This window comes from Acipenser ruthenus, chromosome 21, assembly GCF_902713425.1.
Source record: "Acipenser ruthenus chromosome 21, fAciRut3.2 maternal haplotype, whole genome shotgun sequence".
NCBI classification, from domain to species: domain Eukaryota; kingdom Metazoa; phylum Chordata; class Actinopteri; order Acipenseriformes; family Acipenseridae; genus Acipenser; species Acipenser ruthenus.
Window position 1 is genome coordinate 27,030,226 of NC_081209.1, and position 18,805 is coordinate 27,049,030.

General features: G+C 37.9%; 1 protein-coding gene across 2 annotated transcripts in view; it reads right to left on the reverse strand.

Annotated features, from left to right (window-relative positions):
- Positions 1 to 11,574: 11,574 nt before the first annotated feature.
- LOC117427754 (elongation factor-like GTPase 1) overlaps positions 11,575 to 18,805 on the reverse strand; it is a 65,388-nt gene continuing 58,157 nt past the window's right edge. For both annotated transcript variants that reach the window (XM_058995346.1, XM_058995347.1), the window contains exons 19-20: positions 18,359 to 18,543; positions 11,575 to 12,273 (exon numbers count right to left, since the gene is read on the reverse strand). In XM_058995346.1, coding sequence (XP_058851329.1) covers positions 12,085 to 12,273; positions 18,359 to 18,543 — 374 coding nt within the window. In that variant the 3' untranslated portion in view covers positions 11,575 to 12,084. The remainder of the gene's footprint in view (positions 12,274 to 18,358; positions 18,544 to 18,805) is intronic.

The window sequence follows — 18,805 nt, forward strand, 5'->3', positions numbered from 1 at the left end:
ATGGAATTGGGTCAACTGCTAAAATTAACCACCCACGACTTTTCTCAGATTTGCTTCGATTGAGCCGCTGCAGCTTGCGTTAACCGTTTCAGCTGCTAATTTCAGGAGAGCCGAAGAGGAATCATCCTTGTACAGGAAAAGGCAGCAGGAAAAAAATGGAATTATTGAACTTGCAGAGCTGCTGAAACGGTGGCATTTCAATGGAGTGTCTATCATCCTCCATGCTGCAGGAACCACTGACAGGGATCAGAGTTGAAATTCCTCTGACTCCAGGTTGCATTGATTGGCTGATTGGACGGCTGCCAAAAAGCACACACTGACTCCCACCTCTCCAGCTAATAAGCTGTCTCAGCAGGGCCTGCAATCCCTGAATAAAGGACTTGTTCTCTCCATTTGTTCTCTCCATTCGCTCTTCTTGAGCATTAATATCTGATACCATGTGCCTCATCATCTTCCTACAACGATTCCTGTCTCCCCTTCCTCTCCTCTAAAAACAGAATTGACAGGAAAATGATTTATAATCCCTTCAGCATGCATTCCTCGTCTCTGCATGATGCCTGTTGGTATTACCAGTGTTAATGAATTGTTAATGGATGAATGTATATTGTATGTATGCATGTGTGCGTGTGTGCTTCTTGAAAATAATTGCAGTATTAGTTGGCATCTGGAACAAATTGTGTTTTTACAGGCATACAATATTAATAGAGGCTAAAACAACATTTTTATTAATAGACTCAAACTGGTTTCCAGGACTAAAAGTATGATACCCTGACTCTCCCACCTCTCCTAAACTGGAGAGTGGTGGTGGAAATGTCATTAAGGCTGTATTCTGGTGCTGCATCATAATAATACAAGGTCAAATGTATATTAGGATCATATTCTTGTTCAAAAGCATATATTAAAACAAAATAGGTCCTGGTATTATGTTTTAAACGCGTTATCATAAACATTGAAAAGAGGAATTGATAAATAATCATGCTGTTATTCTATATAAATGTTATTTTCTTTTGATCATAGTATATATACATTCATATGCCTGCAATATCTTGCAGTGTATTGTTTAAGATTAAAAAAAAAGAATAAAATAATAAATAGAAAAAAAAAAACATTAAGTAGTCTTTTAATTTGGATGTGCCTAGCTCTTGCTGCAGTTGCTTCTTCCACTATTCTACAGACACTACTCTCAAGCTAATTGTGTGTTCAGTGGGTGTGCAGAGGTTGGGGGAGTGGAGAGTCAGGGATTCTGAGGCTAATGCACCAGGGGGAGCCCTTTGGATACTGAGGTATATTTCAAAGCAGGACAAGCAGGAATCCAGCCTTGTTCATGCCATGCACTGTATGCATCATGCTTTTCTATAATTGCTATCTGTACAAACTCCAGTATTTCCCCGACAAACACACAGCCCCTTTGTTCTGCACTTCATCTTTTCTTTCCTGCAGTCCGAGATTTCAAACCTTTGCCTGAGACGCTCGATCGGTAACATCCACCGTCAGTGCGAGTCCTAGCAGCCTGCAAACCCAACAGGGGCTGACAGAGTCTATCAATCCTGGCTGAACCACTGCTCTTAGACCACTACTGAGAAGCCACTTGGGCCGAATTACATGGTGGTTTTGCAACAAAACGCACTCCACTGGTGACCTAAGCTAGAGTGGAACCCAGGTCTCAAGAGATGGAAGCCAAATGCATTAATCTACTATTCATGTCTGTTATTGCTACTGAGAGTACTGCTTTCTGACTAAGATTGATGTGTACAGATTGTAGCCAAGCAGTTTCCCTTAACAATGAAAAGTACAGGGGATGCACAGCATCAGACAGAGTTCTAGGCAATTATGTTTTTCTCAGTAAAAAAAAACAAAAGTGAACTGTGGCTTAAAACATCCGATGCCAGCGAACATTCAAAGCAGTTAACTGGAAACAAGATTGTGTGTAAACGTGCAATTTGCCAAGTAAACCACAATAAGTGCTGAACTCAGTGAAATCATAATGCACTCCATTCCTTAAGAAAAGTAAAAGTTGTACATGAAACCTATTTCAGTTGCACTTCAACAGCATACATACATTGAGTGCTTATTTTCCACCAGTAATTAACAAACTCCAAACTCAGTAGCCAGAAGCCAAGGTATAATAACTAGATAACAATTACTTAATACCAGTATATTATTTTATACTAGAACAGTACTGACACGGACATAGAAAAAATCATTCTCTTACAGCTCATACCAACCATTCTGGACATCCAGCATATATTCAGTGTTGTTTTATGAAGTGTTATCTGATGTAGTTCTACACGGCTTTAACGTGACACAGGTATTACTATTATTAATAAAATAATGAACATATTGAAAAGGATATTTCATGTAATGGGTTAGTAGAAACAAACATCCCCTATAGATTCTACCTGTTGTATAATGTGATTAATATTCATATCAATCATCAATATCAGTACTACCCCTATTTTCAAAGTACAACGTTTCAATTGGAACTTTCCATTTAAGTATTCCGGGACTGTTGAAAGATTTTGCAGCAATTACAAGACAAATACTGGCAATTCATACAGGCACTGACCCATATATCTGACAGAGGAAATAGTATCCTTCTGCAAATCCATCTTCAGAAAAAAAAAAAAAAAAAAACACATTTTGGACCCCAAGCATTATTTTATTGAAGAACAATAAAACATATCCTTCGATTTCGCTCACAGGAAAAAAAAAAGCATAATGTTCACTTTGTGAGGCAATAATCTTTGGGAAGAGCTGAAGAAAATCTATAGCATTATTTGGATTGTATGTAGATATAGTACATGGAGTCCTGTTTCCTGTTACATAGCCTGTGGTGATTTGTGGGCTAAGAATAGAGATGTTTTTTTTTGTTTGTTTCTCCCCACCTACACTTCAGATGTCTGGATTAGATTGCACAGCATTTAAAACTAGCACACAGCAGCAACTACAGTCACACAAGCAGAAAACTCAAATAAAGAAAGCCAGGGTTCTAAAGTCACTATTAGTTTGCAGATGCGGCTGTGGATTGATTTTAAGGATGCTAATCAGGCGTTGTGTGTCCCTGTGAGAAGCAGCTGTCTGCTGTTTTGTTCTTGACAGTAGAACCATTTCTGTGCCCACATTAAAAAGACTGGCATACTCTTTTAATAAGCACCCTTGCAGTGAGGGTTTTGTAGTTGTCTAGTTGAACAGAATTTATTTTTTTGGTTAACTAAAAAGTGGCAATTCAGAGAGATTTAAATAGGGCTAAAAAGAGTAATCTGCTGTCAGTCTAGTCATCTTTAACAAAAAATAAATAAATAAAGAACTACAATAGCTTTATCACTTTATCCTTGTTACCTGTCAGTTCAATTACTTACACCTTATGGAACCCATTAAGGGCAAACATATATAATAACTAACTGAATGTATTAATGTGTATACAAATAAATGCATAAATAAATAAACACACAAAATATATAAATAAATAAATAAATAAAGCTGTGTGCAAGTAAAAAAAAAAAACTGCAGACAAACCCCTGTTATCCAGGCTCTCAGTCCAAGCCACTTCTGCACAAGACTGTTTCTATGCTGAATGAATGCTCGCCTCTGCAAACCAAAGGTTTACCCAGGTGAAGTGTGGTGTTGTAACATCCCAAGAATAGAGTGTGCGACGGGCCTTAGAGAGAAGCAGCTGCAGGATTGCTCAGCTGTCACATTACATACCGCGAGACAAGCCACCTCTGCCAGTCTAACAGGTGTCTCTTTTATTGGATGGCCCCGCTCACCACCTCTACACATCATTTCTTTCTGTTCTTTCCTACAGTACTCCAATCCACTTTTCACACTCAAGTGTGGTTTCCAGTGTAAACCCGGTGGGAGGGGGGGGGGGGGGGGGGTGATAAACAGTGGTAAAATTCCACACCCTTCCTTGTTCATACTTTAGTTCCGTCTTGCAGATATAATTTATTTTTATCTTCTGAAACCCAAGAATCATAGGTGGTCTTTTATCTCCACGATCATGATTCAATTTGTTCTGCATAGTAGTTTATGATGAACATATTTAGCGGTAACTACTGCATTATACTGTTATCCTTGACACTTGATAATTATCACACACATGCAACATGGACTGTAGTTAATGAGTTTTATGTAAGGTGGCAGAAACACCTAATAAATTTGCAACCTTTCATTTCCTTTGCGGGATCGGAAAATAAAACCCTCTTTTTAGCCCATCGGTAAAATAGTAATAATAAGGTGTTTCTTTTGGACTACAATACGAGAGCGAGGTAGCAAGGCTAAGGTTATAGTTTTTTGTTTTTGTTTTAGGTCAGCAATAGGAGCATGTGCCGCCTTTCAGAGGATGAATGCCAGTTTCTCTGTGCAGGTGCACTTGTGGTGTAGCCCCAGGAGGTAGGCAATCGCTGACATGCACGCCCATTCAATTCACTGTCAAATGGGTGTTTGTAATTTAGTAGCTGACTGGCTGAAGCTCAGCCCATATGGTAGCTGTTCTGACAAAGAGAAGGGAACAGAGCTTAGAGCAGCTAGAGAGGGAAATGCATCGTGATTATTAACTCTTCGCAGTTACCCTGAGCCTAACCCTTCTAGGATAATCATCATCTGATTTAACCGAACAAAAGCATGTTGTGGTTTATATCCTGAGTGGATCAAAGCACTGAATAAAAGTACATCTGTGTATACGCTCACACATAGGTGCAGTAAATAGTTATTTTCCCTGTTCTTTCTTTTAAACATGTAAGTACGTCTTGCAAATGGGTATCATTGAGATATAGGCTACTTCATTAAGGTAAATACATTACACCTTTTGGAATACTGTGATGCTAATGGCTTGCTGCATTTGAAAGGTAATTTTGATCGACTGAAAACATTTGGTCATGATTTACTGAGCCCTTGTTAAGCCGAGAGAGCTTGTAATATGAGGAAAATGTGGATCAATAAATCAGTAACATTGTTCTGTATTTTCTTTTTTTTTTGGAGTCAAACTGGGAATTCATAATTTTTAGCTACGAGAAAAAGACCTTAGAGGGGAAAAAAACAGCAGACAGGCAAATTCTAAATGCATGGCAGATGCTAATAAGCCAAGGTCACAGTCCATTTCCATTCACCTCCAGACACCTTGATTCAAGTTCAGCCTGAGGGAAAGGGAAGGGGAAACGGCTTACTCCACAGAGATCCCTTCAACAGCTTTGTCATTTATTTACGACGGACCGAAGAAAATTCAAATATGTTCTCATTAAGAAGAGGGCAAGAGAACAGTGCCATTTATCGCTTGTGTTTAAATGGTAACAACAGTCATCATTCTCATCATGATATCACGCCCCCCGGAGCCAGACAGCAGCTCCGCAGAAAGATGTACAGTATACATTGAAATGAGGAAATCTGGATGCAAAGCTCCACAATTCAGTGCATTCTGTAGTACGGCAAAGAGCTTTCAACAAATATATAACAGCAATATCTAATAGCAGGGCCCCTCTTCTACAACGGGGTACAAAACAGCTCACATTTACTTCAGAAAATTCAGACACAGTCATCGTATATGTGTGTTTTAAATGTCTCAGATTTTAAGAAGTACCAACATGTCGGAAATGTGGGTTGCACTAGTGTTGCATGGAATTCTTATGAACAGAGTAATACATACCAGCCTGCTAAATACAAGCAAGCGTTACACTGAGGGTGTTTTAATAATGTGAAAAAAACAAGCATATCAGGGGTCTTTTTGTGTTGGGTAGCCTTGTTTACACAGCCTGTTTAATGGTTGGTGTTGGTCATGTTGACAGTTTTTGGAGGGAGTTTGGACAGGTCAAGTATTTCAGTTACTGGTTTTGTGACAGTGGGAGAGTGCTAGTTGAAAGTCCTGTTACTTACAGCTGTTCAGAGCATGTGTGCAAGTGATTAAAACAAAAGGGATTTAATTACACCATTGCAGCAGCTAAACAAAAGGACACAATCTGAAAGTCTTAACAATAACCCTAACAAAGTAGAGGATTCTTGAGCTACCAAGATTGCATGTTGTTTATTAGCCTCATTAAGCTACAGAACATTAGCCAGTAGCTCTTTTATTTTATTTTGTTTAAAAGAAAGGGCCATCAGCACCCAAACAGTTTACAATTTGAACTTGAATTCCAATTTTATGAAACATTAATCAGAAACACAAAATATATATTTTTTGGAAGGGAAAAATAACTTTAATGCCAAACCAAGGCGATTTTTTTTTTTATTTTCTCTTCCCACACACGCTAACTTAAATATTTTATAACATGAAGAATACAAATAAGAAAGAACATTCAGAAATAAACACAAATAAGTCCTCCTTCTGTAAATAAAACACACTGTACAGATAAGTCTTGTGATCTTACAGCTGTGTAGGCCCCTACTTTTAACCACTCTGACACTGTTCCCTTGCAGGCAATGGGTCACACCTCTATAAATCACAACTTGGAAGACACATTTGCCACTCTGCCAAAAAAAGAACCTGTAAAAAAAATAGTTCTTCTTAATGATTGGACTACGTCTCAGTGCCAGTTATCCATTATTGACTGCCAGCCAGACTTTTAATACATGCAATGCAAAGTGGAAAAATAATAAAAACCATCTCGTTAACCACACTGGTACAAATCTTTATTTTAAAATAAGACACAGACAAGTTCTCTAGTTTCCAACAGAATTCACTGAACACCACAAAAATAAGGGAATAAAGAGACCCCCCCCCCCCCCCCCAGAAATGTCATCATATTTAAAGTGTAAAAGGTTAGCCCTAGTGTAGACAGAAACACACTCGAGAGACAAACAGCGTGTGAGTAAAGTGGGAAATATTTTCATTTTCTGACTGAGTAGTTGGCTGTGGTCAGAAGGAATTATTTATTGAACTCTAGAAGATTTGAAGCCAGGCTGCGCAATTACTATCCAGAGAGCTGCCTGCTACAAACCAATTGATTGCAGATTAGGAGAAAGTATGTGGTGATCAAAACAGCGCAACGAAGGGAATGAGCACACAGAGGGTTAAGATATTGAATCAAATCTTATTTGTATTGTAAATCTAATTTGGAGAAGGCGGAAGAAAACCAAGGCCACGGGCAAAGCACACAAGGCACTAATCCAGGTGAGTATTTACACTGGCTATAGATCAGTGTTTTGCAGTGGTAAACTTCTACAGCAATTAGGCAGTCGTCTTGTTTCTCCTCAGTAAAAAGCAGTTGTTATATGAGTGGGTTAAGGTTTTACAAAGATTTTTATTATACTTTGGGCAACTAATGATTTCGTTAACAAACATAATGTAACAGAATAAGCATTTGAGTTAATAAAAGCTTATGTGTTAGAGATGCCGTGAGGCGCTTCTTTAACCTAAATGGAAAAAGAAAAACCCTTCAAATGCCTTTCAGATGTGACTAAGAAGTTATACATGTATCTCTTGGCTACAGTGAAATATTTGATAGCATGATTCTCATTTTAAGTGTGATGTTATCTTTACTGTTTTCTTGCATAAGGGTCAGGTTGGACTTACAATGTGTTAAACAGATGATGTCATTGTAAATAGAGCAAGGTCAGAGTCCCTAAAGACATACTTCACTGACAATTGGATGAGATCATTGCATATATGTGTATGCTCTGAGGTGAATCACTTAAGCTGAGAAAATAACAAGACAGTTTACAATGTACTAATGCCAATATACCGTATCCTTTAAATGGAGAATCTTCCTTCTGCAGAAACAGAAACAGTTTTGAGGGTTGGTGGTTTTCAAAAAAATGGCCAGTTCTTGTTTTTAAGTGCTCGTACAACATCAGAAGATGAGAGATGGTTAAGAGTTTAGGCGGACTGTAAAGAGCCTTGTAAAAAAAAGGTTGTAAACCTAGAGTTTCTTGTACCATTTAGAAATACCGTTCAGTTAAAAGAGAGTTGTGTCATAGCAGATATACTATTGAAGCATTCAATCCAGTTGATTTGAAGAACCATGACCACCAACCAATTTGTCGGTACTTGCAAACATCAAAGGGGGAGGGCTGATACGTTTTCTCATTATATAGGTTTATATTTCATGTAAGTTTTGATTTTAATTACATATACAAGTAGGCTTTGAAACTATAGTTTCCTTGTTCTATGATAGTTACAAAGTGTTTTTTTAATTTTTTTTTTAATGAAAGACAGACTAATGCCGTGAGCTTGAATAGCATGATTTATCACCTGTCATCTGTGAGCACAGGAACAAAGGTAAGTGTCACACATGTAACCCGGATAGCTGTAATGTCACAGTCATTAACTAAACCTTTGTAATTCGTTTCAGAATTGCATGGGCTACATAAGCGCTGCGGGGCTATTAGACAGAAAGTAGCTGCAAATGAGGCAGGGGCGAAGATCAACAAAATGAGTAGAATTGCCAGAGAAAATATACAACAATTATAGGCAACAATTTCCTTTCTGTGACAAATTAGGTCTAGCGGTATTTGCAATTCCGCTTTTTTGGGGCTGGGATCTCGTGAAAATTTGATCGAAACACAAAGGAGCAGCATGATGTCATTATACTTGCTCGGCACTGCACCACACAGTTCAGATCACTGTTATCCCATTCAACCTTTCAGATGTGAACATTTTTGACAATGCATATGTTTCTATTCAGTATAGAAGAAAAATCTTATGATAGGATTGAGTTGATCGAGTGCTTAAAGTTAAGGATGTTGAACAATAATGCAGTGTCTCTGGTTTTAAATGTATGCATTTTCCACAGAAGTTAACACTCCCTGTCAAACATATCATACAATCAAATGGTATCATACTAAGGCTGTGACCTAATGCAGAAACCAGCAGGCCATAGCAAAGAATTGTGGGTCCTGCGAGATCTCCATGTTTTTTATATAACAGACATTTGTTTTATATCACACTGAAAACAGCTAGTGGGTAAACCTGTTTTTTTTTTTTTTTTTCTTCCTAACGCCCACCTATGACACACAATTCATTTTGAAATATTTAAATCTCTGGATCCTCCAACCATGAAATACTGCTTGTAAGTTGTTTTTTTTTTGGTCATGCAATAGTGATGATATCATTCTGTTGACAACTGTCACTACTTGATGAGACTCATTTCTTTTCGTTACTTGCACTTGCTCACTGTAATTGCTCTGCTCAGCTGTCAGTAAATAGACTTTCAGCAGTCAACTGACATGACAGTTGCTGAGAAGCAGCTGCTAATATATAAAAACAGATTCATATTTTGTACATTTCTACTGAAACATCAACCCGTCCTTAACTTTATTTTTTTTAAATCCATTTTTAAACGAGAAAGCTTTGTTGCAAACCAAACAGGGTGGCAGGAGAAGGTGTAACTAAGATAGCAGCAGATGTTTGAGGTGTACAGGGATTTAAAAGGCCAAAGGTCCCGAATGTTTGGAGTAAGAATTTAAATATCAAGATATAGAGGATATCTTCTTGTTCAATATAGCTAGAGAATATAAAAACTGTAATTTTTTGACAACTTGAAAATTGAATTCTGGTTAAACCCTATTTTAAGAATTCCATTCGTACAGTTGAAACCACGGTCAATCAGGTCGGGTACCCATAAAATTTGATCATTACGGCCCACACTATTTCTCAGACAGACACATTCTGTGAGATTGAGATGTCAGCTTCTTAATACAGTCTTAGTCTTGCTTTAAAATGTACTTTGGTGAAGAAATGACACCAAAGCCCTGTGAAACACATTAGCTGCCAATTGTCTCAGCATGTTCTCAGTGATTTTTAATTAATCACCGGAAGACGACAAGCGAATCAGGAGTCCAAGAATAATCCCCTTGTAAAATAACGGAAACAAGAGCCTGTGGAGTTGAGGTAAAGGTCAGGGGGCAGTTCCCCGGGGGAATGAAAGTAACAGACAAAAAAGCTTTTGTGAAAACAAAAAAAAAAAAAAAAAAACAGCATCTGATGTTACAATGATCTTCCTGCCAAATAGCTCTGACCACAGCAGTTTCATGGTTTCTATTTTTTCACTCTTGCTAGTCAAGGCTGTTGTGATTTTAGTAATAGGAGAACAGACCCTTATGAGGTAATGTCATAGATAATAATATATGGATAAACCCCCTCCGGTCTAATCTTTCATCTACTTGAATCACAGTTTTCCAGTCTCTTCAAGCGGCACTCTCTTTTGAGATCAGTTTATTTTTGTAATTGCATTTTAGTATGCTGTATTTGTATTTGATTACACAACTGAAGTTCATATTTTAGAAGATTTTGAAGAAATAAACCATGACTTAAGGACTACATTATTAATTTCCTTTAGAAAGCACACTATATATTATTATTTTTTAATATATTTTATAGTTGTTTTTTTTTTTTGTCGTTTTCTGTCGTTTTACAAGAACATGAAAATCTAAAACAGAACCCTAAAAGAAATATATTTGTCATGTTCAGATTTATGTGAGAGAATGTGTGCTAAATGATTTAAAAGTAACTTCAATGGTAGGTTGTATTATCCACCTGAAAGGGTGAACCACTCTCGTGTCGTGCCGGCCTAACAGCCTGTAAAGAAACTGCCCAATCACGAAGTATCAGATAGCAATCTGGGCTGGGAGGGGTGTGTATCTTCATCTCTCATTTTAAACTTGAACACAGGCTGCTTCCTTTCATCAAGAGTCCTCTGCCTGAGCACCATTAGGCTATTAGACGCTGAACACCTGCTATGACAACGTGAACATTACTAATAGTCAAGCAGCCCTTCTTTATAACTATGTGCTTAACCTCTTCAAACCATGTGTCAGGTTACACATCCAGCATTCTGAGTGGGGTTTTCTTTTGTCTCTCTAACACACTCTTTTTCTTATTTGTTTTCCTAAACGAGATAATTATCTCCATTCTCCTTAATATCCTTCCTCTGGCTAGGAGTGCCGATGTATGAGTCACAGAGTTTGTCTTCTCATCAAAACCTCTCCGGGGTTAATAGACAGAAGGTACCTGTGTGCTTGTAAAATGAGGTTAAAGTTTTTTTAAAACAGGATACTTTGTTTTACCCTGAAGCTCATTCTACTGTGCAATCACTGTCTGGAAAGTACATTAAAAAAAAGAAGTGTGTTATCTTTTGACATTGTCATGCATTTAATTGTCACATTAAAACAACACACTCCCATTAACATTTATTAACACCTTATCTTTTCTATCAGAATGTCTTATCAGTGGATTCTGTCTACAGTGATACAGTCACACTGGTCCTGCAAAATTAAACTCATCATTAAACATAGCGGTCACGACGAAAACACTGGTCTGTTTGTAGCATTCCCAGCAACTGGAAAAAAAACTACTGATAACCAGATAGAATTAATCTGCTATGTTTATTTTAATCTACCACTTTACATTGCAATGGATAGATCTGTATCTGTAAATGGCATTGTAACCTCTCACAATAAGCTACTTAATGCCACATAGTTCTTATTACACAAAGCTTTCTGTGGGCACACATTATGTCACTAAGCAACTACTATGAATATATCACTTCACTGAGATAAGTTACTTTTATTTATTTGTCAGGCTAGTAATGTCTCTGTTATGTATCACTGCTTCGTATGATTCAGTAAAGAAGAAATCAGCAAAAATAGGTTGCGTAGAATATTTTAATTTGATATATATTTTCAATACAGCTTTTCAAGATTTCAATGACATTTATAGAACACATTTTAACAGTGTACGTTTTAGTTATTCTGCTCAATACAGATACACAACATGGTCAAAAATACCATTAATTAAATATTTCTCATGAAGGTTTCAGTTCTTTGTCTTAAATCCGTACACCTCAAAATACCCTAAAACATTATGTTGCTTGCAGTTTCAGAAGGCATGAATTTTTGAACAGCTTCTTTATGGTTACCTTATTAAATTATATCTGAAAACCTGATTCAAAGTCTTGTGGTTGTAACTTTTTAGATCTCAAAATCCCTCCCGTCTCCCCTCCCAAAAAATGAAAATTGCAATTGAATACATGGGGGCCTCTAAAAAACGTTTACCTCTAAAAGATAAGTGCCAGTTAACTATCGGTACAGGTCTTGGATTATTTTCCTGTACCACAAGCCTATGTCCTATACTCAACAAGAGCCAATGTTAATGAGTTACTTGTTTTTGCCTAGTGTTCTTTGCTTCTCTGCGTGCTCCACGATTTTTTCTTCCACATACAGCCCTTTGCGCTTGCGTACTGCGTTCATGTACTTGCGTGTCTGGTTTTCAGAGTCTGCTTTTTCACCAAAGTGTAAGTACTCCTCCTCTGTGGTGGGCACCCAGAACGGGTCACTGGAGATCACCTGACAAAAAAAAAAAAATAGTTTCAGGATATCCACAAAAGGAAATACAGGTAATGTGAAATTATATATGGTACAAATTAATAACAATGTAAGCTTAGACAGTGCATACAAATACACTGGGATCATTTTATTCACAGAACGTTGTATATATTTGTACTTATTTAGTTTGTTTTGATTTTAACCACTGTCAAACGTCTGGCTCAGTCACTTATGCACTGGCATAACAGAAAGCCCTTTATGTAAAACACACTGTGCAATGATGTTCCTGTGGAAACGATTGGAAAGGAAACATACACTGCCTGCCTGGGATGAGGCAAAGCCTGCAAGGACTTATGGGCTGTTAATAGAATGACCTAACAATTACACAGCAGTCAGAGAGCACAATTACTGTACCAGTACAGGCAAGCCCGGGCACCTGGTCAGAGATCTAAGCAAGCAGGCTGACTCATTTAGACAGAACAGATGGTGGGGATACTCATGGTGAGATTCAGGGCTATACAAAAGCTTTATCTGCACAAACAGAGAGCTGGAGGCACTGCTGCGGGGGCATATATCACAATACATCTGCAGCTCCTTAGAGATACACAATATCCAAACCTCATTGGGGATGAAGAAACAAGTTTTTATCCCGAGCGTGTCACATGCCTGCCTTTGAGAAAATCTCTTCTCCTGGAAGCTTAGGCTACTTTGTTTTGTTCAACGTTTTCCTGTATCAGCTGTCTACCTCCTTTTTTTCTGTTCGGTGTGGCTCCGTGGTCGGGTTAATGAACACACAAGACTGCAGCAAGGATTGAATTAAACAGCAGCATGCCAGAGATAATGCAAAAGTTCATACATGAGTTATATATTTACAAGCTCCTTTTAGTACAAATTGATATAGCACTGTATAAAACAAGTGCATTGCGACTTTCAGTACTTCCTCGGAAGAAGAATGTTTTGCTACAACTTTACTTGCACAAAGATACTTTTAAAACTATTAAAGGCGTTATGATTGTGTATTTAAAGTTACAGATGTTATAATTACTTCTTTCTTGGATGTGTCAATGTTGTTAATGTTGACTTTCCATAGAGATCACTAAGGGTGCGTGCGCAATAATCTGGTTTGTTTACTTTTTGCTGTCTAAAACTTTGAAATAGAGGCTAAAAGAGCTGCTGTGTTGATTCTGTGTTTTTGATTTGCATATATAAAATCTCACATATCACACTTTTTCATTTGCCATTTTTTGAAACTGTCACGCAAATTCTGGTGAGATGGTAAGTAAGTGCAAGGTATTTTTGTCATTTGTAGCGAATACAAACATCTCATTTTTGTCCCAGCACTAATATAATATATATATATATATATATATATATATATATATCAAAGTGGCTTTTCTTATGATATCTGACAGGCCTATAATGTCTGCAATGTTCCACAATGTGAATAGTTCATGTAGTTTCAGGGTACAGGGTAGCTCCTAAACCACATAAAGCAGACTGCTAGCTTTACTGTGGACAGAAGTGCTGGGCGCTACATTCCTGCAGCACAGCAGGCAGCACTCACCTCAATGCTGGTCCCCCCATGCAGCTCAGACAATTATATTTACAATGACCTGGAATGCCAGCTACTTGAGCAGCTTCCAGGCCTTCCCACTGAGTATACTTGTCTTGTCTGTAACTTGTGCATCACATGGAAAATCACAGCTCAACAGCTTCCCAGGATCAGTTCACAGACAATGCAAGAGATTATCAATTGCTCTTGTCTATTACCACATCCATGGCTGTGAACAGGATTTTGGTAAAAATTGAGGAATGGGCTATAACAGGAAAAAGTCAGTCAAATAGATTAATCAACACTCTTTCATTCATACGCCTAAATGACTTATGAGTGAAAACAGGGGCTTTCTAGAGCTTATGTCATATGTCTCTTGTAAAACATACATTAATGAACCTTTGAAAGTGTGTGCTTTTAAACAAAATAACTATTTTTTGGACCACAATGCCTACAGGTCAGGGTTGAGTGGGGCAGCTGCACATGTAATGCCTGTTCTTTTATTTGTAGAACAGCAGCTTATTTTTAACAATCAGACTATCAAATGAAGAGAGTACATTGCAGAACTGGCAGTAGTTTTTTTGTATTCATGCTGGTGTGGGAGTGAGGTATTAAACATTTTCTCAGATAGGGTAGTGAGTTTTATCATCCAGGTTTCAGGGTCATAAGTCAACGGAATTTAAAATAAGACCTCTTTGCTTTGGAATACAAAGGATTCATTTAAAGGATTCCAAAAAACTCCAAGCTAGAACATATCCTGTGTAAGTTTTGAATTAAATATTCAATTTCATTACTTTTTTGGCAAGTGCCAATTTGAACAATTAAAGTCATGTGTGGCAATGGATACTGGGTGACCCTGTGTACTGTATAACTGAAAAGAAGTGCTGGGAAATATGACACAGGCTCAAACACAACCAAAGGGTGAACAAATCCATAAGCACATACTTAAGACAATTATTATTATGCAAAAGAGAAATACAAAACTGCCACTTGTTAGCAAATGCTGTGATGCTGCTAACACTGCAATGCATGTATGCTTAAATATAGTACAATCCCTGTAATAAATACTGCACATATAATATAATTTCCTGTACATTGGACAGCAATGCTGCCCTACAGTATCTGTCCTACCTAGCCAACAGTCAACATACTACTCCTCTGTCTGGTTCTGATATCACTAATGAATATACGCATCGTCAAAGCATTGACATAAGTCTAAATTCTGGACATTTTAATTCAACTAAAAGGCATCTAACAAAAGAGGAGTCAGCAATGTTAAAACTTTCTCCTCTTTTCTTGGATTAAATTAATGAAATGTTCTTGAAAGATGAGGAAACGGCAGATCCCTGACTGAACCCTTTGTCTGTTCAAAAGCCAGGTGCAGCCATAGCCCTCGACTCTGACTGGAGCCCGGGGGGAGGGGGGGGGGGCAGCTCTCTGTCTCCACGGAGCCTGCCAAAGAAATCCCACTTAATCCATGTTTGTATACAGTGTGTATACCTGTCACATTATTGAACTTCTCTTATTCCAAAAGCAAATAACCCACTGTTAAGAGGGGTCTGACAGGGCTGGTTAACACCACTTCTTTGGCATAGGTATAAACATTCAACTTGTTTAAAATCGCTTCTGCTATGGGTAAGTGTTTTTGTGGTTAGAAAGAAACGATGTTACTTTTGCCTAAAAGATAAAGGATTATCAGAAGCAGTCGTTAAGTGCTGTACACCACAATTCACAAGTTGTCAGATGGTTGCACTCTCTGTGAGCCAGAACACTTTTTTTTTTTTTTTCACTCAAAGGGCTGCGCCACTCCTGAGCAATCCAAAACAGGATGACACAATGAACAAAGGCTTGGGCCATTTGCAAAAAAGGGGCACGTTTGATTTGCCGTCACGGAACTTCATTTATTTTTAAACAAATAAATAAAACAGAAAACACTCAAGATGTCAATTTCCTTCATATGTAAACATTAACAAGATACATTTCAGTGTTTGACATTTATTTGTTAAAGCGTCCAAACACAAACATTACCCACAATGCCAATAACATTCTACAAACTGGCACATTTTCTGTAGTATGCACAATTGGCTACTTAAAAATGACCTTGAGAGTCTATTAAATGTCAATAATGGCCCATTAGCCCATTCTGCCGCAATAATCCTTCTGCAATCTAACAGCAGTTCTGGGCAGTTCTGATCTTTCACAGCTTTCAGTTGAAGAGTTTTTAATCATTCTACCTGTGGCTGGACAGATGTCCAGAGGTCAAGTGACTGCTGTCTGCTTTTACCCTTACGCAAATAATTTGAAATCGTAAATGTCCTCTTGAAATAATAATAATAATAATAATAATAATAATAATAATAATAATAATAATAATAATATTCACCGAAGCACTGGTTTGGAAAAATACAGCATTCTTTTGTTTTTCACACAGCAGTCTTTTTAGAAGCTCCTGCTATTGCTATGCCATTGCTTAGCCTCAGCAGTGCCTTCTGGGCTGATTCAGCCTGCCAAGCTCTGAAACATACTGAACCAACAACTGGGACCAAACCAAGAGAGTCTTAGAAGTGCAAGAGCTGAGGCATGTGGTCCGTTATTCAAGCCAAAAAACAAACTGTATCCATACTTTAGACCACCAGTGTGTCCCCACTGAATCAGGAATCCTCCATTTCTGATTCTGTACTGTTATTGGTAAGGTAAATACAGACCGCTTTGCAGACTGATGATATTTTACAGCTGCTGTTTAGTTCTCAGGTATGTCAAGAAAGAATGAAAGGTTCAGGCTGGTGTCACAGGAAATTAGTCGACCGGGAAATAAGTTGACATTATCTATACATCTGTGATACTTAATTGCTGAACAGCGTATATATCTGTATGTGGCTGACCACCGTCTTTGTTTTAAATTTGTAACAGTACACACCAGTTTCTTTCAACAAACGAATGTCTACAATGACCTATGGTTTGCAGACAGCATTAAAGATTCCCGAAGCTCACGTCAGACAAAAAAAAATAAAACATTTAAGATGCAAATCAAACAGAAGAATGCCACAAGCTTGTACAAGTAGAGTTATGTACATTGATATACTTCTGCCAAAAATAGTAAACAAATAAATATATACCAAAACACTATAATGACTGCTCCATTGCAAAATGAAATTTCAGATCACAAGCCAAATTAATATGATCAAATGTTTATTTCTGTAGCTAGAACAGACAGGCTGGCATGCTACCCTAAGTGACTCTGGGAACATATGGCAGTAACTGTGTCCAGCCTAGATGAGGAAGACAGAAGCAGGTATAATGCCTCTGAACATGTGGCGTCTCACAGCTCTGATCCTCTCTAACCCCTGGAAGCTATCTAATTACAAGCCTGAGTCCCCCGCACTGACCTTGACTCATGTATAATTCAAACTTCACAGCTTGGGGGTAAAAGCCTTTGGTCAATGTGGGCCTGTGCGGTACCCCGCTGCTTGCAGTATAAGCGCACCATGGGTTCAGCTAATTAGAGGCTGTAGGCACAGAAAACTGAATTTCTGCACCACAATACTGCTTGTAACATGCTTTATAAAAAAAAAAAATAGATGTACATAAACTTGAAGGGTAATTATGAAGAATTAAGGCGAAACAGCCTCTTTCTCGTGCAACTCTAGTATAAACATGTAGCAGCTCTGTCATAAACAACCACTAAAAATAGCCGTTTCCCTAACAATTACAAACTAAAATTGGATTGTGACATTCCCCTCAAAACAACACTATTCAGTTTGCATTTTGTACTCTTATAACAAAACATAATATTGCAACTTGCACCTAAAATATTACCAGTGAATGCTAAGTGGTAGGAAATAACTCCCAATATGAAATGCTCTTTTGCTGTTAATCACCGGATTGTGACATTCCCCTCAAAACAACACTATTCAGTTTGCATTTTGTACTCTTATAACAAAACATAATATTGCAACTTGCACCTAAAATATTACCAGTGAATGCTAAGTGGTAGGAAATAACTCCCAATATGAAATGCTCTTTTGCTGTTAATCACTGGGACAGTTTTCTCTCTGCATATTTCCTCCGAATCCAATACAGCCCTTCTAGTTTTTAATGTCCTTTAGTGCAAATGAAATACATATTACTGAAACTCTATACAGTTCCAACCATTCACAGGGGAAAATGTCAGCATTAAGTTTACTTTTCCAATCATTATGTTTCCTGCAAGACTAGCACTGGGAGTCTTTCTTTTGTTTGTGCTGTACAGGTTCCCACTTCAGGAAAGCCACGGCCAGCTGTTTGACTTGGCCCATTCATTTTTATATGTTTCACGTTATCTTTCAGTTCTGCAACATATTATATAGTTAAAAATCAGGCAGATTTAAAATATTTACTATAGATTAGTGACAGCATACCTGTGTGCGTGTCTGTACTCTGTACAGTGAATTACACGCATAGACATACACAAGCAATTTTTACATACACAAGAAACTGGTATTCCTTTCTGGCACAGCTACAGGAAATGCTTATCAAAGATGAGCTGCCGTTTTTAAATCTGTTTTTTTTCATTACCTCCCAGTGGCTGAAGACCAGCTGTGGACTGGCAAGGCCACTCGTCCGCTTCCTGATCTCATCCGCAAAGCCAAAGCTTTCCGCTACGGGCAGGACTGCCTTAATAATGAACATGCCTGTGCCTTCTTTCATCTCCTCCTGCAGCACTCGCCCCTCTCTCCTGGACAGGACGCCATACACCCGACCTGGAAAAGGGATGCAAACAGGTCACACGAATCTATCAGACATGCGTCCAATTCCTGCTTTTAAAAATAACGAGTATGCAGCACTGAGATCTTTTTTTTATGCTTAACGAAACTCTTTCGCCAATGCCATGTTACATCTACAGTAACTTGAAAAAAACAAATGATCTTTGCAGCATTAAAAACAACCTGTTAGTTTTAAGTTGGAGTCAAACTGTTGTAGCACTTTATAAAGGACAATCCTACTTACTCGTTTCTCTCTTTA